Source organism: Polypterus senegalus, chromosome 10 (assembly GCF_016835505.1).
Source record: "Polypterus senegalus isolate Bchr_013 chromosome 10, ASM1683550v1, whole genome shotgun sequence".
NCBI classification, from domain to species: domain Eukaryota; kingdom Metazoa; phylum Chordata; class Cladistia; order Polypteriformes; family Polypteridae; genus Polypterus; species Polypterus senegalus.
Window position 1 is genome coordinate 20,713,987 of NC_053163.1, and position 22,558 is coordinate 20,736,544.

The window sequence follows — 22,558 nt, forward strand, 5'->3', positions numbered from 1 at the left end:
CCAACCTGTTGTATCCCAACTACAGGGTCATGGGGGTCTGCTGGAGCCAATCCCAGCCAACACAGGGCGCAAGGCAGGAAACAAACCCTACACATGGCGCTAGCTCACCACAATCCTTAACATCCTTCTCCCAATATACCCAGCATCTCTCCTCTACAGATGTCCAAAGCAAAGCATTCTCGCCTTTCTGACTTTGTCCAACCTGAGCTGACCATCTACTGTCCTCATTTCTAATCCTGTCCATCCTCGTCACACCCAATGCAAATCTTTGCATCTTTAACTCTGCCACCTCAAGCTCTGTCTCCTGCTTTCTGCTCTGTGCCACCATCTCCAACCCATGTAACAAAGCTGGTCTCACTACCATCCTGTAGACTTTCCCTTTCACTCTTGCTAATACCCGCCTGTTACAAATTATTCCTGACACTCTTCTCCACCCATTCCACACTGCCTGCATTTTCTTTTTCACTTCTCTTCCACAGTCCCTATTACTCTGTACTGTTGATCCCAAGTACTTAAACTTATCCACCTTTACCAACTCTACTCCCTCCATCCTCACCATTCCTCTGACCTCCCTCTCATTCACACAAATGTATTCTGTCTTGTTCCTACGGACCTCCATTCCTCTCCTCTCTAGAACATATCTCCACCTCTCCAGTGTCTCCTCGACCTGCTCCCTACTCTTGCTACAGATCACAATGTCATCAGCAAACATCATAGTCCACGGGGACTCCTGTCTAAAATTGTCTGTCAACCTGTCCATCACCCTTGCAAATAAGAAAGGGCTCAGAGCTGATCCCTGATGTAATCCCACCTCCACCTTGAATGCATCAGTCATTCATATCGCAGACCTCACCACTGTCACATTAACTTCGTACATAACTTGTACACCTCTTATGTACTTCTCTGCCACTCCCGACTTCCTCATACAATACCACAGCTCCTCTCGAGGCACCCTGTCATATCCTTTCTCCAGGTCCAATAAGGCACAATGCAACTCCTTTTTGTCTTTTCTATACTTCTCCATCAACACCCTCAGAGCAAACATTGTATCTGTTGTGCTCTTTCTTAGCATGAAATTGTACTGCTGATCACTAATCATCACCTCCCTTCTTAACTTAGCTTCTACTAGTCTTTCCAATAACTTCATGCTGTGGCTCATCAATTTTATCCCCCTGTAGGTACTACAATTCTGCACATCCCCCTTATTCAAGTGTACCAATACACTTCTTCTCCACTCCTTAGGCATCCACTCACTTTCCAAGATTCCATTAAACAATCTCCATTTTTCCAAAGGCATGTCATCTGGACCAACGGCCTTTTAATCCTTCATCCTTTTCATAGCTGTCCTTACTTCCTCCTTGCTAATCCGTTGCATTTCCTGATTCACTATTTTTACATCATCCAACATTTTCTCTCTCTCAGTCTCTTCATTCATCAGCCTCTCAAAGTACTCTTTCCATTTGCTTAACACACCCTCCTCACTTGTGAGAAAGTTTCCTTTTTTATCCTTTATCACCCTAACCTGGTGCACATCTTTCCCATCTCGGTTCTCCTACTTACCCATTCGATACAGGTCCCTTTCTCCCTCCTTAGTATCCAGCCTCTCATACAACTCATTACAGTATACGACTTTTCTTTAGCCTTCTTCCTCTTCTTGATTTCCAACTTCATCCTACAGACAACAATCCTATAGTATCTAACTACACTTTATCCTCTGACCATTTTGCAGTTTTCAATCTCCTTCAGATTGACACTTCTGCATAGGATGTAATCTACCTGTGTGCATCTTCTGCCACTCTTGTACATCACCCTATGTTCCTTCCTCTTCCTAAAATACGTATTGTGAGCTAGGGGGCTGATCGCACCCCTGCAGGATATGGATGCTCCTCTATAAAATGCTAAAAGACTACCTTCACATTGCTCCCTTGCTTGCTGGGCTTACTTGTGGCTGCTTTGTCGTGCGATATGCTTCCCGCGCAATACTTCACATTCTTAAAAGCCTGAACAGCACCTATCGGTTGATTGATTGCTTTTCTCTCTCTCTCTCTCGCTGACATTCTCTGCTCCTGACTGCTTTGAAGAGGAAGATATGTTTGCATTCTTTTAATTGTGAGACAGAACTGTCATCTCTGTCTTGTCATGGAGCACATTTAAATTTTTGAAAAAGAGACAAATGTTTGTTTGCAGTGTTTTAAAGTCCCTTTCTCTACAACCTTCTGTGTTTCTGTGCAAATCTGTGACCCAACCGTGACAGTATTCACCACGGCCATGTCAATCCTTTTCGCAAAATCCAATATCATCTGACCTTCTGAATTCCTCTCCTTGACACCATACCTACCCATCACCTACTTGTCTCCTCTGTTCCTTTCACTAACATGTCCATTGAAATCCGCTCAAATCACCACTTTCTGTCCCTTGGGTACACTGTCCATCACTCAATCCAATTCACTCCAGAAATCTTCTTTCTCATTCATCTTACACCCAACGTGCGTGGCATATGCACTAACAACATTCATCATCACACCTCCAATTTATAGCTTCATAATCATTACTCTGTCTAACACTCTTTTCAACTCCAAAACACTCTTGACATACTCTCCCTCAGAATAAACCCTAACCCATTTCTCCTCCCATCCACACCATGAAAGAACAAGCTCAATCCACTGCCAATCCACCTGGCCACCTTCCTTCTTTCCTCCTGCCACATCTCCCACCTGTTCATCTCTTTCTTTGCCTAACAGTAGCCCAATTTCTGCCAGAACCCTGTTGGCTAACAGTACTGGTGGTGGCCGTTGTTAACCTGGGCCTCGACCGATACAGTATGGAAATTTATATTGTTGTCCGCATATTGATCTGGCCTAATTTTACTCTGGATGCACTTCCTGACATAACCCACCCCCACCCCCACCCCCATTTATCTGGGCTTGGGACCGGCACGAAGAAACACACTGGATTGTGCATCCCCTGAGGCTGGATTATGAAATCAAATCATCATCATGCTAAAAATGTGTTGCTTGTTTATGTAATAATCTTTAAATCTGAAGTAAGACTAATTCGGATTTAGAAAGTACCTGAAAGTCTAAAACAAGTACAATGATTTCTTGGAGGTTTCTAATTATTACCTTCAGTTTATTAAATATGTTAGCACTATCAAATCTACTATTACATGTTAATAAACAAAAACAATAGAACATTTCACTGGACACAAGAAGATCAAGATGCTTTTAATACATTAAAACGTTTGTTCACTGCTGTTCCAGTATTAAGGTATCCTGACCCTTCTCTTCAATTTAGTCTCAAGTATATGGGTGGATACAATCCTAGTGCAAAAGTTTTATGACACTGCTTATTTTTCTAACAAGTTAACCATTGCTGAGTAAAATTATGGCATAGGTATTCAAGATTACTATCAATCAAATTAGCTCATGAAGAAAGGTGATATTGACTTGAGAGTGCCACTTTTCCATTCATAATATTTATGTATCAAAAAATTTTGATATTTTTCAAAAGTGACAAATGGCTAAATACAAAACAAGACAGGGGTAGCTCTGGTTTGACTTTGCATCGAATGAGCGGTTGCTCACGTAGTCCTGAATGAGACACTTCACCTGCATTGTGATGGAGCTTCAGTTATGGCACTATAGCCAAGTGGCGCGATTCCCCAAGAGTGACCTGCTTCACAGGATTCTCATTGTTGAGGACCCATGCAAATGGACCAGGCCAAGGCAACGCCTACGTAACACCAGGCAGTGGCAGATAGAGGGTCATTTAAGGAGGGTGGAACAGGACCGCGTGTCTTTCTGGGGGGTTGTCAGCAAGGATCCTGAGCCGTTTCGTCATGTGGTGGGTGTGGCAACGCGCTTTACCAGTGCATGCAACCTGACCTGACCTCCCTTCTTCACACCACAATACCACCATTTTATTAGTAGTAGAGAGGTATTCAAAATGCACCCATTATTACACTTAAGAAATTGCCTACACCTAAACAGTTAGCCAATTTTCTTCTATTTCTGTTGGCTGCTCCCATTTTGGGGTACCACAGCAGATCATCTGTCTCCATCTGTCCCTGTCTTTTACTTCATTTTCTGCCACTCCAACTGCCTTCATGTCGTCCCTCACCACATTCATAAACCTCTTCTTTAGCCTCCCACTTTTCCTCTTGCCTGTCAGTTCCATCTTCAGAATTGCTTTCCTAATGTATCCCTTACCTCTTCCCTGCAGGTGCCCACACCATCTCAATCTACCCTCTCCCAGTCGGTCTCCAAACTGTTGCACCTGTGTTGTTCCTCTAATATACTCATTCCTAATCTTGTCTACCCTCGTTATTTGAAGTAAAAATCGTAGCATCTTCAACTGCGCCACTTCCACCAATGCTACCTGTTTTTTCATCAGTGCCACCATCTCCAAACCATACAACATAGCTGGTCTCACTATGATTTTATAGACCTTCCCTTTCACTCTTGCAGTTCCTCTTCTATTACAAATCACTCCGGTCACTCTTCTCATCCCTGCACTCTCCATTTCAACTCTCTGTTGCACTCCCCATTGTTTTGGACTGTTGTACCAAGTATTTAAATTCATCTCCCCTCACCACCTCTGCTCCTTGTAGTCACACCCTTCCACCACCTTCCCTCTCATTCATGCACATGTACTCCGTCTTACTCATCACCATTGATGTAATCCCAGTCTCACCTTAAACCAAGCTGTCAGTCACAGTGTCCTTATACATATCCTGAACCACCCTCACATAGTTTTCTTCCTCATACAGTACCATAACTCCCCTCTTATCATCCTGTCATATGCTTTCTCTAAGTCCACAAACATGCCATGCAATTCCTTCTGATCTTCTCTGTATTTCTCCATCAACACTTGAAAGATGGTGCTGACTGGTGTGGCCGACCATCTGCTCATTTCATTAATTTACGTTATAATTTCGTTTTTATGTGTTACTATATCCCAGTGGCTACTGTTCTATGATCCCCTTTCCCTACTTAATATCTTTTCTGGCATGCTATCCTCTCAATTTTCTTTTTCTGAGTGGTGTTTATTTGAACTTCCATCCTTGTTTTATTCATCACCTGACTTCTTTACCTGGACACCGGTGTTCACCTGTTTGAGTGAGAAGAGAGTTTGATTTTCCCAACAGTGACGCGAAAGGTGAGCTGGCATTGCTGTTAAACAATGTCAACTCAATCTTTCCTCGCCAGGCTTTGATTCCTGATGGTTGAGAATCATCCTTGACCCATCTTCTCCCATTCAGCACACTGGCCCTTGCCTTCAGGCGCTGGAAACTGGATTTAATTTCTCCATCTCAAGGAGGCGTCATTCATTCTCTGTGTGTTCTAGGAGAGTAAATTCTGCTAACCTTCACATGCTCACCTGAGCTTGTCCTGCAGCGAGCTTTCCTATGTCTATCAAGACTACTATCCTGAATGTGAGATCAGTGTCTTTTAAAAGTATTATCCTGTATTACCTTAAAGAAAAAGGGCTTCTTTTTCCTCACTGAGATTGGGATTGTTAATGATGACTCTTCATGTTTTACTGTCTTTGTACCACCAGGTTAGTAATTTTTGAACTCTTCTCGGCTGTCTCATCATGTGTAATGCCATTGTTGCGTTGAAGCCTTACAAGGGTCCATGTAGTAGCTTCGAACTGCCACTTTTCAAAGTGTGTAGCTCTTCTTTGTTGTATGCTGTGGTTTATTGGCCTCCTGTAATTAATGATACTTTTGTTTCTGAATTCTCTGATCTATTGGCTGATATTAATCTCTGAATGGTGGTGGAAGAAACATAGTCTAACTTTATCTGAGCAGATATTAAGCATTTGTCTGTTCAAATGCCAGCAGGCAGTGAATTAATATAAATATTAATTTGATTTGGTGTCCTCTCATTCTAAAAAACCTAGGGTCTTATTTAATGCAATTAAAGTGATTTACCCCCATTCAGAGACAGGATTAAACAGTACTGTTCTTTCATGTGATCAGTTTCTTTCATTCTTTGTCAGGAAAATCAATAGTATCAGCTCTGGCATTGGTCCAACTGGCTGTGTACTTCCTGTTGTTAATCATGGTATTGTCTTGGAATCTTTTGATGTTTCACTTTCACAGCTAGAAAGTACAATTGACACAAGTAAACTTACTATTAGTCCTCTTGATGTTGTTCCACCACACCACTGACTGGAATCTTTTGATGTCTGATTTGTTGTATATTATAAATGATTCTATTATTGAGGGGTTGCAACCTTGTCTAAAAAAGGCAGAGTTAGATCCTTGAGTGTTAGCTAATTTTCGCCCGATTTCCCAATTGCCATTTTTCACTTAAATATTAGAAAGAATTATTTATAATCAATTGGTGATAATCTTAATACCAATAATTAATCTGAGATCTATCAGTCTGGCTTTAGGCATTATCATGGTGTTGAGATGGCTCTTCTGAAAGTATTCAATGATATCTCTCTTATTACTGACTCAGGTGGGGCTGCATTCCTTGTCCTCCTAGACATTTCTGAAGCTTTTAACACTATTGACCATGAGATCTTGCTGTTGCGCCTTGAACATCTACTGTGTTTCCAAGAAAATAAGACCAGGTCTTATATTAGTTTTTACTCCAAAAGATGCACTAGTGCTTATTTTCAGGGGATGTCTTATGTTTATTCATGTACAACAATATACATTTATCCAAATACTGTCATGTCATTTTCTTCTGGATTATCATCATAACTCTCCACATTCAAACCTTGAATTCAAGCCTGAATTTCTTGCTGCTCCAGCCACTTTTAGGATCCTCCAGGATCGATGTGCGCGATTCAGTTTTTGATGAATGGTTCGATGTGGTGAAGCAAAATGCTGACATACAAATGCATTCGTGGTGCTTTTATATAAAAGTGTTGCATATTCTCAATCGAAATGACACGATGCATTTTAAAAGTCTCACATACCATTTTCTGTGCCGTCTTTTTTTTACTTTCACAATAGCATCAGAATGTACAGTGGCGTATTTGAGCCACAGAGAACAAAATTAAGGGCATGGTGAAATTGTCTGTTTTGTGATTAAAGTGGAAATTTCAGCTTTAACCTCGATATGTCCACTTTAATCTTGTATTTTATTTTATCATTAAAGCAGACCGTCATAAACATCATCTTCAAACCAACCTAGTTGTTAAACCACTTTGTGCTTCTGGGGCTTCCTCCTGAGCTGACAGCAATAGATCACCACACAGAACACATTACATTTCTGATATTCCAGCTCTCTGCACATTTAGAATCTTTAGATTTATACTTGATATCACTTTCATGATGAAATGCATTAAAGTTATATATGTTGCATTTTACAGATAAATCATTCACTTTTTTTAAATAATGAATACTGTTAATAGTTACACATGTGGGGGTGACACAGTGGCAGCGCGGTAGCGCTGCTGTCTCGCAAGGAGTCACGTCTTTATGGAGTTTGCATGTTTTCCTGGTGTGTTTCCACAGTGTTCTCTGTTTTCCATCCAAAGACATGAAGGTTTGGGGATTTGTTGATGCTAAAATGACACCAGTGTATATGCGTGTGCTTGTGTTCACCTTGCGATGAGGTGATGTGCCGTCCAGGTATTTCGTTCCTGTCTTGCACCAATGCTGCTGGAATGGGCGCATCCCTGGATTGATGGATGTAATCATTAAACATCCTTTTCAGAGATATTGTGGCAAGGGGTCCTCGGAATTTAATGGATGTTTCGGGCACTCGTGTCACAATGTGTGAAGTATCAACCCAGCCTTAGGTGCCTTGCTTTCATCTGACAATCTTGACTAGGGGTTATTTTTGGGTTAGGGCTTATATTACAGAGCAGCCTGAAAATCATGCTAGGGCTTATTTTTGGAGTAGATCTTATTTTCGGGGAAACAGGGTAGCAGGGCTTATTGCATTTTTCAGGTATCCATTTTGGGACCTATTTTCCATCCATCCATCATCCAATCCACTAATTCCTAACTACAGGGTCATGGTGGTCTGCTGGAGCCAATCCCAGCCAACAGGGCGCAAGGCAGGAAACAAACCCTGGGCAGGGCGCCAGTCCACCACAGGGCACACACACATCCACACAGCAGGGACAATTTAGAATCACCAATGCGCCTAACTGGCATGTCTTTGGACTGTGAGGGTTAACCAGAGTACCGGGAGGAAACCCACGCAGACATGGGGAGAACATGCAAACTCGATGCAGGGAGGACCCAGGAAGCAAACCCGGGTCTCCTAACTGTAAAGGCAGCAGCGCTGGGACCTATTTTATCTTCTATATATCTTCATCCCATTTAAGCTATTTTTAGGAAGGTTAATATTTCTTTTCACTGTTATGCTGATTAAACACAGATTTATATCTCTGTGTGCAACTCTGCAATGAATCATTTGCACAACTGTCTTGTAGAACTAAGACCCTGGATGGCTGACAATTTTCTCAATCTCAATCAAAATAAAATGGAAGTGCAGATAGCTGGTCCTGCAGACAAACCTCAAATTAGTTTTGAACCTCACATTGGTTCTCCATCTCTGCCCTTTTGCTGACGTTTGCAAACCTGTAATTTGGAATCTTGGTATTATTTTTGACAGTAACTTGTCTTTTGAGACATTGATTAATTCTGCGGTCAAGAGTTGCTTTTTCCAGCTTTGTCTTTTAGCTGAGGTTAAGCCTTTTTATCGCCTCGGGATCTTGAGGAAGTTACTCTGCTTTTATCTTTTCTTGGCTTGATTACTGTAACTCATTGTATTTTGGGATCAACAAATCCCTGATACGCGGGTTGCAGTTCGTTCTGAATGCTGCTGCTTGTGTTTGGGTTGGGGAAAGAAAGTTTGATTCTGTCTCTCCAATATTATCCTCTTTACAATGGCTGCCTGTTAGCTTCAGAATTGATTTTAAATTTTTGCTGCTTGTTTTTAAATCTTAACATGGGTATGCTCATGCCAATGTATCCAAATTCTGTGTTTTACACCAGCCATCCAGAGATCTTACATCAACCAGTCAGTTGTCTCTTGTGATCCCTTGTACAAAGTGCAAAACTAAGGGGAACAGGTCTTTTGCAGCTGCTGCACCTCATCTGTGGAACTCTTTACCTCATTACATTAAGGAGTCACCCTCAACTGAACTGCTTAAAACTACATTAAAGACATATTTCTAGTCTCTACCTTTCCGTGACTTTCAGTGACACTGTTGGTTCCCGATTCTTAGTCGTATTTTTTTCTATTTTCAGTTCTGTGTTAGTTATATTTTGTTTTTTTGTATTTTATTTCTATTTATTTTATTTATGTTTGTTGTATGTTTTATTGTAAAGTAGTTTGGCTATAGCATTACTGATGTTGTTTTAAATGTGCTCTATAAATAAATTGACATTGACATTGATAACACTCTTCAAGCAAACATTGCATTTGTAGAACTCTTTCCTGAAATGAAACCATATTGCTGCTCTCAGATCACCACCTCTCCTCTCAGCCTAGCGTCCGTCACTCTTTCCCATATTTTCATGGTGTGGCTGATCAACTTTATACCCAAGTAGTTACTGCAGCTCTTAACATCTCCCTCTTTTTGAAAATTGAAACTAATATACTTCTTCTCCACTCCTCAGGCGTTAAACAATCAACTTAGAAATTCTACTGCCATCTCACATAAATATCGCCATACCTCCACTGGTATATCATCCAGGCCAACTTCTTTTTCACTTTACAACCTCTTTATAGCTTCTCTCATGATCCCCAGTACTTTGTGATTTACTCTCTCTACTTCACTCAGCTTACACTCTGTCATTTTCTATATTCATAAGTTCTTCAAAATACTCCTTCCACCTTTTCAACACAGCCTCCACACTTGTCAGCAAATTTCCATCTGCATCCTTTATCACTCTGACCTGCAGCACATCATTCTGTTCCTCTGCCTGGGCAATCGGTACAAGAGATTTTCTCCTTTCTTTATGTCCAGCTTCTCATATAGCTCAACATGCGCTTTTTCCTTAGCCTTTGCCACCTCTCTCTTCACCTTGCTACTCATCACTTTGCATACCTGTCTGCTTTCATCATCTTTCTGGTATCCCAATTCTTTTTCGCTAAACTGTTCCTCTGTATTCTCGCCTGTACTTCCTAATTCCACCACCAAATCTCTTTGTCTTCCTTCATCTGTCCAGATATCACACCAAGCATGTTTCTACAGTATTTGTCTCTCTTACCACTTCAGGTGCAGTGTTCCAATCATCTATCCTGTCTTCAGCACCACCCAACACCTCTTTTACTTCCTCTCTGAACTTCACACAATAGTATTCCTCTTTCAGCTACCACCACCTGATCCTTGGTTCCACTCTCACTCTCCTCCTCTTTTTCACCTCGAATATCATCTTGCTTACCAAAAATTGATGCTGTCTAGGTGCGCTATACTCAGTGGCATAGTTAGAGTTTGTGCCGCTCGGGGCGGTGCTTCAATTTGCTGCCCTCCAACATATCTGAATGTCTTAACCTATTTAAATATAAAATTAAAATGACGTATACAGAAAATTAAGATACATTTTGCATAGATTTATTTATATATAGAAAAACAGCAATAATTTTTCACATATAATTATTTATAAACATCAACTAGACAAAAATATAGCATAGACGCACTGATAAGCCATGTTCTAATTATTAGTTTAATATAATTGCACTGCGAACACCAGAACCAGTGTAGTGTACAAGTGATAGGTGGAGATGTTTTCTGCGCAGAGAAAGAACGCATTTGGATTGATAATGAGACGAAATTATAAATTGTAAATGAGTTGTTTATCTTCCTTGAAATTATTATCGGTGTAACGTTTATTTTTATTTTTGTTATTGCCTCATAAATTTCAACTGCTTTGTCTGATGCCGTCACAGAAGAACCGTTTGAAAATTATTTTTGAAGCATTTGTGGATAAAAATCAGAGAATTTTACTTTTTTCATTCATGAGTGATATTTTTCCGAGCCCTGCTGCTTACACACGAATTGTAGAGAGCCTTTTGGCCAGTAATGCCGACCCCAAAAATGTGACGCCTGGGGTAGAAACCCCCTCTGCCCACCACTAGCTACACCATTGGTTATACCCTGCTACCATGTTATAGTCTCTAATTTCTTTCATATTGCATCTCCTACATAGAACATAGTTCACCTGTGTGCACTCTTATAAGTCACCCTGTGTCCCTCCTTCTTCTTATAATGTGTATTCACCTCTGTCATTTTCATCCTTTTTGCAAAGTCAGCTACCATCTGCCTTTCAACATTTCTCTCCTTAACACCATACCTGCCCATCACTTCCTCATCACTACTGTTCTTTTTGCCAATATGCCCATTAAGGTTTTCTCCAATCACCCCTATTTCTTCTTTGGGTATAACCTCCACCATTCCATCTAACTTACTCCAGAAATCTTTCTCCTCCATTGACTTGCACGGCATATGTGTCGATGACATTTAGTATTACCCCTTCAATTTCCAACTCTATGCTCATCATTCTGTCAGACATTCTCTTCACTTCCAAAACACTAATAACATATTCTTCCTTCACAATTACTTCTACCCTATTTCTCTTCCTTTTCACACTATGGTATAGAACAGTTTACATCCACCTCCGATGCCTCTGACACAGTACATCTACCTTTCTCAGCTCAATCATGTCAGCCAGCTTTCTCCCTTTTCCAGTCCAAGTGCCAACATTCAAAGTTCAGACTCTGAACTCCACACTCTTTCCCTTCCTGCTGTTCCATTGCCTTTGAACTCACTTTTCGCCTCTAGTTCTCCTTCTCCTTCTTTGCCCAGTAGTAGCCTAGTTTCCATCTATACCCTGCTGGACAGCAGCATTAGTGGCAGCCACATGTAACCCGGGCCTCAACCAATCTAGTATGGACATTCAATTTCTCATCCACATGAGAATTATTTATTATTATTATTATTATTTATTATTTATTATTTGACACAGGTTTTATGCCAGATGTTCTTCCTGACATAACCCACCCCAATTTACCGGGCATGGGACCAGCACTAAGACCACACTGGCTTGTCCGACCTCGTGGCTAGGTAAACTTTTTTGTTAAAGGAGTGGTCCATTTCTATAGATTCTCAGGGTCAAATATGTTGGACAGATTGCCCTACCTTATTCTTATTTTTTGATTTTTTTCTGTGAATAGACTGTAGCATAACTTTACTAATGGTCAAAATAAGCATGTGACAATACATCTGGAGAATGTTTTTATTACATAATAAATTCATAACAAACTAAGTGTTATCTATGAAAGAATTTGCCCTCAATGTTTTTATCATTCGCTAAAGTTGTCTGTTTGTTATTTATGGGAGAGTTTTTCCCATTTTGTATACTGTGGTGCTTCCAACTCATTTGAATATTCCAGGTACAGAAATTTGACTCAGGCGCCGCTGCAAGTGGCAGCCTTTCCAGCAGCTCCGTGTACGACTTTATCTTTCTACCTTTTTCTCTATCTCTCTGATCACTCTTACCACTTTCTTTTATGTGGATTCGTTCCCTGGACACTTTTTACTACTTGGACATGGATTTATACACTCCGAGACTCGTCTATTCAGGTAGTCAACTTCAAGCGCTGAGAACAAAGGCTTGTGCCGGTGTGGTTCCCTATTTACCTGAAAAATTAAGAAGACGATATCGTGGCAGCAGAGCCGGTACTAAGCAAAAAGCTAAGCGACTAGCGAGGAAGTGGCGTTGCAAGCCTTCAGTCCCTTCTGTGATCCTGGGAAATGTGAACTCACTGCCAAATAAGATCGACAAACTGGCTGCGCTGGTGAAAAATGTCAGGACCTACAGAGAATGCAGTTTGTTGTGTTTTTGTGAAACGTGACTAACAATTCACATCCCAGATGCTAACATGGAACTACCCGGGTTTAGCACAGTTAGAGCGGACAGAGACACAAATACTTGTGGGAAGCAGAAAGGAGGAAGACTCGCTCTCTATGTGAACACAAGGTGGTGCAACTCTGGACATGTAAACGTCAAAATCTCCACTTTTTGCAGGGACATTGAACTGTTGGCCGTAAGTCTGCATCCCTATTACTTACTCAGAGAGTTTGGACACGTTATTGTTGTTATTGTTTACATCCCTCCTCGGGCGGATGTGGAGATAGCGGGTGACATCATCCATTCCACTGTTGCTAAACTACAGATGCAGCACCCCGAGGCGCTTGTGCTAATCGCTGGAGACTTTAACCATGTGACGCTGGACAAAACATTACCTGCCTTCTCCCAGTATGTGGATTGCAACACCCGGGGAAATAGGACTATTGACCTACTGTATGCAAACGTTAAAGACACATACAGCGCCACCCCGCTGCTTGTACTTGGGAAAGCAGATCATAACCTGATTCTGCTTCAGCCTCACTACAAACCAAGAGTGAGGGAACTACCTACAGCCACACACTCATTCAGGAAGTGGTCCCCTGAGGCAGAGCAGGCTCTGAGAGACTGCTTTGGAAGTACGGACTTGGATATTCTGCAGGGGTCACATAGTGAGAACATTGAGGAGGATGTTGACCATAAAATAAAAGGGCTTTTAAATGCAGTGATCAGCATGAGCTCAAGCACATGCAGAAGGAACTCCGAGTCCAGCTCAGGGTGGCGAAGGAGCAGTACAGGAGAAAGCTGGAGCAGAAGTTGCAGAAAAACAGCATGAAGGAAGTGTGGGATATGATGAAGACCATCACCGGCTGCAGCTCGAAGCGGGGTGCCACCATCGAAAGAGACGTAGAGAGAGCAAACAAGAGGAACAACTTCTTTAACAGGTTTGACCGCCCTAACCCACTCTCACCTCAGAGTACTGCACCCTCCACCCATCCTTCTGCTGATATCAGCATAGGAGAGAGTTTCCCCCCACACACAATTACAGCAGCCCAGGTAAGCAGAGAGCTGAGGAGACGTTGTGCCAGCAGAGCAGTGGGTCCAGATGGAGTATCGCCATGACTGCTGAAGGCTTGTGTGTTGGAGCTGGGGAGTCCTCTACGGCGCATCTTCAACCTGAGCCTAGAACAGGGGAGAGGCTTTGGAAAACATCTTGCATCACCCCAGTCTCAAAGGTATCACGTCCTAGTGAGCTGAATGACTTTCGGCTTGTCGTTCTGATGTCATATTTGGTGAAGACCATGGAGTGGCTGGTGCTTCACCACCTGAGGCCACAGGTCCGCCACGCCCTCAACCCTCTGCAGTTTGCATACCAGGAAAATGTGGGAGCGGAGGATTCCATCTTCTACATGCTACACCGATCCCTCTCCCACTTGGACAGAGGCAGTGGTGCTGTAAGAATTATGTTTCTGGACTTCTCAAGTGCCTTCAACACCATCCAACCTCTGCTCCTTAGGGACAAGTTGACAGAGATGGGAGTAGATTTATACCTGGTGGCATGGATTGTGGACTATCTTACAGACAGACCTCAGTATGTGCATCTCGGGAACTGCAGGTCTGACATTGTGGTCGGCAGCACAGGAGCACCACAAGGGACTGTACTTTCTCCGGTCCTGTTCAGCCTATATACATTGGACTTCCAATACAACTCGGAGTACTGCCACGTGCAAAAGTTCGCTGAAGACACTGCTATCGTGGGCTGCATCAGGAGTGGACAGGAGGAGGAGTATAGGAACCTAATCAAGGTGCGACTCAAACCACCTACAACTGAACACCAGCAAAACCAAGGAGCTGGTGGTGGATTTTAGGAGGCCCAGGCCCCTCATGGACCCCGTGATCATCAGATGTGACTATGTGCAGAGGGTACAGACCTATAAATACTTGGGAGTGCAGCTGGATGATAAATTGGACTGGACTGCCAATACTCATGCTCTGTGTAAGATAGGTCAGAGCTGAATATGCTTCCTTAGAAGGCTGGTGTCCTTCAACATCTGCAATAAGATGCTGCAGATGTTCTATCAGACGGTTGTAGTGAACGCCCACTTCTACGCGGTGGTGTGCTGGGGAGGCAGCATAAAGAAGAAGGACGCCTCATTCCTGGACAAACTGGTGAGGAAGACAGCCTCTATTGTAGGCACGGAGCTGGACAGTTTGACATCCGTAGCAGAGCGATGGGCACTGAGCAGGCTCCTGTCAATCATGGAGAATCCACTGCATCCACTGAACAGGATCATCTGCAGACAGAGGAGCAGCTTCAGTGACAGACAGACTGCTGTCACCGTCCTGCTCCACTGACAGACTGATGAGACCCCACACTATGCGACTCTTCAATTCCACCGGGGAGTAAATGTTAACATTATACAATGATATTGTCTGTTTTACCTGCATTTTTATTACTATTTAATTAATATTGTTTTTAGTATGCTGCTGCTGGAGTATGTGAATTTCCCCTTTGGGATTAATAAAGTACCTACCTACTCATGCATGTTCATATAAATGTTTTTTGTTACTTCTGAATAGTCAAACAAGTCATGTAATCTGCCTGATTATGTAGTGATTAACTGATTATCTTTGTTTGTCCTGTTCTTTGAATTCCAAGATTCGTCAAAGGGATTTTGATTTCAGTATACATTCATTGAAATAGCTACTACAACTTTGTATCAGTGCTTGCTTTCTCATAATTTATTCTCATATTTTCAGAGTTTTCAGTCGCTGTTTTGTTTCAAGTAATGTTTTGCACTCTCTCATTCTCTCTCTGTTTATGTATATTAAAACAATTCTTTTTTTTCACTACTACTCAGATGGCAGGTGTTTAGTTTCTTATTTAATGAGTGACTGATTTTTCTTTTCGTTCTTTTTTCACAAAGTTGCAGAACTTGCTGGCAATGGCAGAACGGGTGAGTATACTTTACAACATTTCTCTTTGTCATATCTCCCATACCTTTGGCACTATGCATGTTCTTATATTATTTATTGTCATATTATAAACCTTAATATTTGAATGTAAAGTACTGTATTTTGATTTGAAATTGTGAAGTTCACAAATTAGTATTGTCTTTAATTAATGTGGTTTAGAATATACATTTACTTTTAAAATAAAATGCTTTTCTTAAGACTGGTCAGCTGACATCATTTAAAGTTGCTGTTCACAAAAGTTACATCTTAAATTATTTTAGAAGCACCAAGATGTGCCAGGGTTTTGGTGGAAATAAAGTAATATCAAACAGGTAAAATAAAATACGAAGAAGCACTACTTGAAGTTTATCTCTAGCCCGGCATTACTTAGTGTCAGGAGCCTAGCTTGAATATGTTGTATTTGCTTCTTCCATGTGTCAGAATAGATGACAATGTCATCCTAATAGGCAGCACTATAGGCATTGTGGGGCTGTAGTATTCTGTCCAGTAGACACTGGAAGGTTACTGGTGCCCATGTAAACCAATTGGGAGGACATAAAACTGCCAGTGTCCACTAAAGGTGGTAAGTGTGGTCTTTTCCTTGGCAGAGCCAATTAAAGAAAGTTGCCAATACCCTTTTGTGAAGTATAGGGTGGTCTGATACTAAGCTTTACTGAGCCAATCAAGGAGTTTGTCCACTCGTGTCATTGAATAAGCATCAAAGTGAGAGACTTTATTAAGCTGATGGAAGTCATTGCAAAAATGCGAACTTCCATTGAGCTACAGTATCGGCATAATGGGGCGGGACCAGGGATTAAATCTTTTCTCAAAAACACATGCTGTAGATCTAGCATTCACTTTATTTCAAGCTCCACTTCTGAACGTTTCGCCTCCAGGAGTCTTCTCAAACAATAAGCCCAGGCTCCATTATGACGCAGTAATATACAATCAGTGAATTCTAAGCAAGTCATTCATTCACCACATCAAGGATGGACAAGATAGCTGGTTCAAGCTGTGTTTAGATTAGATTAGATTAGATAGATACTTTATTAATCCCATGGGGAAATTCACATACTGCAACAGCATACTGATAAATATTAAACAATATTAAATTAAATTCAATTAAATTGCATTAAAGAGTGATAAAAATGCGGGTAAAACAGACAATAAATTTGTGTAATGTTAACGTTTACAAAGGGTGGAATTGAAGAGTCGCATAGTGTGGGGTCTCCTCAGTCTGTCAGTGGAGCAGGACGGTGACAGCAGTCTGTCGCTGAAGCTGCTCCTCTGTCTGGAGATGATCCTGTTCAGTGGATGCAGTTTTTGTTGCTTGTCTGTCAAATTTGGGCCGAAATGAAGGGATATTTACTGAGAAAAGAAAGAACAGAGCTAAGTAGAGTAGTGGTCGGGTTCTCTTGCCATCCATGGCTTCATCATGTATGTTTAAACGATACACCTGTTCAGCCAGACAGCTATTTGGCTGTTTCACCAAATAATCGATCAGCCCTTTTCTCTCCTTCATTTTGAAAGTGCCTTGCCAATGTGGCAAAAGTTTTAAATGCAAGGTGAGAATGAACGGCATGACATGTTCTCCAGGCTGAAACTCACAGGCTTGTGCCACAGTTGAATCAGTGGGCCTGAACTGATTGCACCTGCACCATGTTCTCTTTTAATATTGGTCTAATTTTATCAAATCTCTTCAGTAACTGCATAATATATTCCAAATTATTAGTGGCTTGGAGGATCTTTTCCTCCTAGTCTTTATTTAAGATGTCCAACAGTCCCTGAGGTTGTCACCCATATAGCAATTTAAAGGGGGAGAAGCCCCTAGAGGCTTAGAAGACTTCCTGATATGCAAATAAAATAAGTGGAAGTAAATGGACTCAGTTCCTTCTATCCTCGCTGATCAACTTCTGTAGCATTTGCTTGAGTGTTTGGTTGAACTGCTGTACTAAACCATCAGTTTGAGGATTTATACTGAGCTAGGAAGAGAGAAGGTATTTGACCATAGGACCAGTCCCTGGTTCAGTGGGTTATTACTATCACCAGAGCCCCTAAGCTGCCCCCCATGTGCATGTGCATGACAATAGATAAATAGAAACTAAATGACCAACAACATGAACATTATAAACAAATTAGAAACAGACACAAAAGACATAAACACTATATTAGAACCTTAGCCTGGGGAGGAACCCAAAATGAAATTTAAAAGTCACAAGTGATGTACTGGAGAATTACTTTAGGAAAAAATGACCTCTTTTGCTTTACAGTCTGCAGTTCCAAAATGAATTCTAGGCATCTTGTTGTTGCAATCTCACAGTCTCATAAGTTACTGGCAAGAAAAGTACATTAGATGGAATGCATATTGTTAAAGTGAAGTTTTTTGTAAGGTGCCACAAACTACACCTGCAGAATAACAAGATATTTGTAGAAGTCTTTAACTAAGAGATATCTTTGAAACTTTACCCAAATCACACTTATTACTTTGCAATTCATATTTTATCTGACAAACCCCTCCTTTTTATTATTTACCTCCTTCCCCTTGGTAATATCTTTAGTAAATATAACATTAGCTTCCACTGTTATGCTGATGACACCCAGGTCTATCTCACTAGCAGACCTACTGCTTCATTTCCACCCTCCTCACTTACTTATTGCATAGCAGAAATCAAATCCTAGTTTTCTTCAAATTTTCTTAAATTTAATAGTGACAAAACTTTTCAGTCCCACATCAATAACATCTCCCAGTCTGCATATTTCCACTTGCGTAACATGAATCGTATTCGCCCCTTCCTCACTCCCCAAACCACTGCTATCCTTGTTCATTGCCTTGTCACTTCTTGTTTGGATTACTGCAATTCCCTTTTCTTTGGTCTTTCACGCAAATCTCCTTATAACCTTCAACTGGTCCAGAATTCAGCTGCCCACATCATTACTAGAACCCCCTCTGTTCACCATATCACTCCCGTTTTGCAGCAGCTTCATTGGCTTCCAGTTCAGTTCCGCATTCAATTCAAAATTCTCCTACTAACTTTTAAGGCTCTCCACAACCTCGCCCCTCCATATCTGTCTGACCTCCTCCATGTTGCCATTCCCTCCCGTACCCTTAGATCCTCTTCCTCCTTCTGTCCCCTTCGTCCGTCTTACCACTAGCTTTGGAACTCACTACCAGCTGAGCTTAGAAATATTTAATCATTTTCACTTTTCAAATCTAAACTTAAAACTCATTTGTTTAAGACTGCTGTTTCTCTTTGATTACAATGGCTCTGTCTGATTTTAACTTTTGTATTTTACTTTTGTTTATAATCTGTGTTTTGTCTATTGTTCTGTGTCCTTGAGTGTTTAGAAAGTCACCTACATATAAATAAAATGTATTATTATTATTATTATTATTATTATTATTATTATTATTATTATTATTATTATTATTATTTATGTATAGTCCAGAGGCAGAGGCAGAGAGTGTGGCTATGGAGGAATATATTCAAGAAAATATCCACAATGGGTTAATTGTTCTGTTTAGTAGCTTGATTGATGCTGGGTTTTTTTTGTTGAGAGAAACATACGGGTGTCCAGCCATGTACTGATTATCAGGAGCAAAGTACAGTTAAAAATAATTATTATTTCCCCCAATACCATCTTTATTCAGTCAAGTGAAAAAATCCACAGTTTTTTCTACACTAGGCCGTTTAATCGGAAACAGGAAGGGAGATTAATGGAAAACTGCATTTAATGCTACCACCAGAAATTACAAACATAAAGTAATTACCTATGGTTTGGCTAATGCACCAAAGGTATTTCAAGCCTTTAATAATAACATCCTCTGTGATGTGTTGGGTATTAATGTACTGGTTTATATATTGAAAATATTCAAATTTTTTAACCAGATGGTTTGGCTTGTTTATGTAATAATCTCTGACTCTAAAGTTACATCTATTCTAAATTGATAAGTACCTGAAAGTTTACGTCAAGTACAATGATTTGTGGGAGGTTTCCAATTACAGTAGAGTCTCGCTTATTCGACATAAACAGGCCGGCAGAATGTTGGATAAGCGAAAATGTCAGATAATGGGAGGTGTTAAGAAAAAGCCTATTAAACGTCAAACTATGTTATAATTGTACACATTACGAACCTAATAATCATGTTTTACAACAAATCAACAGAAAAAATTAACTGAAAAAATGAACTCCGTTTTCATTTTAAATTCATTGTGGGGTAACAAGAAGAGACTCGAGGCAGGGCAAGGTTTGGGGCAGCCACCTGTTTAATGCGGTTTCCTGGCTGCAGAAGCAATTGATTCATGTAGTCAAGTTTACACGACAGAGTCCAAAACAGAACTGCCTCCCACAGCAAAGGCGGGAGGCTTTATAGGACGTTGGGTGGAAGTGATGTCGTCCTCGGGGCCGGGACCGGAAGTGATGTGTCCCGCTTCGAGGAACGGCTTCCGGGCATCGGGTCGCATAATCCACGAGGACGAGTATATATTTATGTCCTCGGGCTGAGGGTTCTAGGGGTCCTACTATGTCGACCCCAATCCGGTCAAAAGGAACGTCAATCAGGGGGAGGGGGACAAGAGGAGCACGGTCCCTCCTGGGAATTTGCCGCAGTTGACACTCCAGACTGGAAATGCAAAAGCGGCGAACCTCCTCATTAATCCCCGGCCAAAAAAAACGGAGCTTGATTCGCTCCAGTGTCTTGTCGGAGCCGAGATGGCCTCCAAGAAGGTGGGAGTGTGCTAACACGCAGACCTGCCGCCGGTAGGTTCGCGGGACTAGCAACAACTTCCGGACCTTCCCCTCATGCTCAGCCACCCGATATAACAAATCATTATCAATGACGAAGTGAGGTCCCTGTGGCATGGGCTGATGAGTGCGTTGGCCGTTAACGAGGACCACTGCATTCTTTGCGTGTTTCAGAGAGTCGTCATTCCATTGTTCTCTCTTGAAAGAAGCTGGCGTTGCTCTAAACTGAAAGTGCAACTCAGAGAGCGGGTACGGTCTGACCTCAAGGGACGGAGACTCCTCCCTCTCTGCCGGGGCGCTGGTAGATGACGTAGCAGCCCTCGACGGTCCGGGAGTGTCTGCGTCGCTCTCTTGGCCTTCCGCCCCACTCCCTGTCGGCTGATTACATGGCGTGGAAGCAGCTTGAGATGAGTCTTTCTCACCTATAACGAGGCCCAGAGCTTTTCCGGGAATGCTCTCTAGTCTACCGCTGTTGCTATCAGACCAGTCCCGCCCGAGGATCTGGGTGCACCGCGATAGTGAGTTTTCGAAGGGTTCCTCCGAGACACACGTAACACCGGGCGGTTTTGTACATGCGGATGTCTCCATGTATACATTTCAGGCTGGTCTTTCTTTTAATCCACTGTTGCGGTAGAACAAAACGGCGAGCAATGACAGACACGTTACTGCCTTAGTCAAACAGGGCCGTCACTTAATGACCGTTAATGAGAAGCTCCCCCGTATGGTTGTCTGCCAGGGGATTGCTAAAGGCACCCAAACAACACTGCCGCGGCCCCCTACAGTCCGCCTTGTTCCCTGACAGGTCGCAGGCCAGGCGGTCCGGCGACTTCGGAACAGGCTCTGGAGTGCATGGCAGGGACTTTCTCAGTGAGACATCTCCTGTGTAGTCCACCAAGGGGCTGTTCTGCCCTCCCAGGTTTCAAAGCCTGCCTCGGGGTCTTTAGGAGCTGTAGGAGCTCCTGCATGGAGTGAAAATCGCCCCAGGCCGGCTGGGCAAAATTCTGGGGTAGGTGCTGTAACAGCAGGAAACAGGCAACCTGCTGCACGATTTGGAGTGGGGTCAACTCAAATGGCTGTAGCCGCAGACCCACCTGCTGCCAGAGAGCCATAGCCTGTTCTGAGAGCCCTTTATTTGGGTTAAACAACCAGGTTTGTATTTCCGTCACCTGCTGGCCTGGGGAAAGCCCATCCTTATCAGGGACCTTGGTCCCGATGGGCGGCTCGGCTCTCCTGCCCAGGAGAGCATAATGAGCCCCTTTAGTGTCCACCCCAGAAACCAGCCCATGCCTGTGGGTCCCTTCCATCTTCTCCACCAGATAGGGCTTCAGCCCAGGGTTGCCCTCGTGGAGCAGAGCCTGCACCGGGTCCTTCCTGACCCCCCAGCGCACTCCCCGCCCTGAAACTCGGCCCCGGTATGTGGTGTTATGGGTCCACAGCTTGTTGAGCAAAGGCCATTTTAAATAAATAATCACCGCACCCAAGGCGGCTTCGTGAGGGGGGCGTTGTTGTAGCAAGCCGCGGGTCAGTCGGCGATGTGGGCATTTCTCACCTAGTGCACAGGTGAGGAACTGCCCACATTCGTATTTGCTCCCGTGGCTAATGCTACAGCTGTGATGGCCCCTCACGTTATAAAAAAGAAGTGCGAGTCGGTTTTGAGAGAATGAAAAAAGATTGAAAAGAAACGAAAGGAGAGAGGACGGAGGTTACCGGGAGTAGGAGAGGAAGCAGGTCGGTGAGAGAGTGAGAGAGCCGCAAATAGCGAGCGGACGGGCGAGCGAATGAGCGCTCACGGGCAGCTGCGAGGGCCAGGGGTGTTGGGCCTACACCCAGGCGATTGAGTTGGATGTCGGTCCCGCTGAGCGATTATGTAGCGGGAGTGACCAAGGGAAGGCGACTGGCCGCAGAGAGGCCGCGGAAAGGCAGCGGAAGTCGGGAGGCTTGGTGGTTGGAATCCCCAATGTGTGCGTCCTGGCCATTGGGGGAAATCAAGTCTCCGAGACTGGGATGAGTGCCATACCGGAGCCAGGGATC

General features: G+C 42.7%; 1 protein-coding gene across 5 annotated transcripts in view; it reads left to right on the top strand.

The window, feature by feature from the left end:
- Window positions 1–22,558, top strand: part of LOC120536903 — a 405,177-nt gene that overhangs the window by 79,042 nt on the left and 303,577 nt on the right. For all 5 annotated transcript variants that reach the window (XM_039765454.1, XM_039765455.1, XM_039765456.1 and 2 more), the window contains exon 4: window positions 15,757–15,786. In XM_039765454.1, the coding sequence (XP_039621388.1) occupies window positions 15,757–15,786 (30 nt within the window). The remainder of the gene's footprint in view (window positions 1–15,756; window positions 15,787–22,558) is intronic.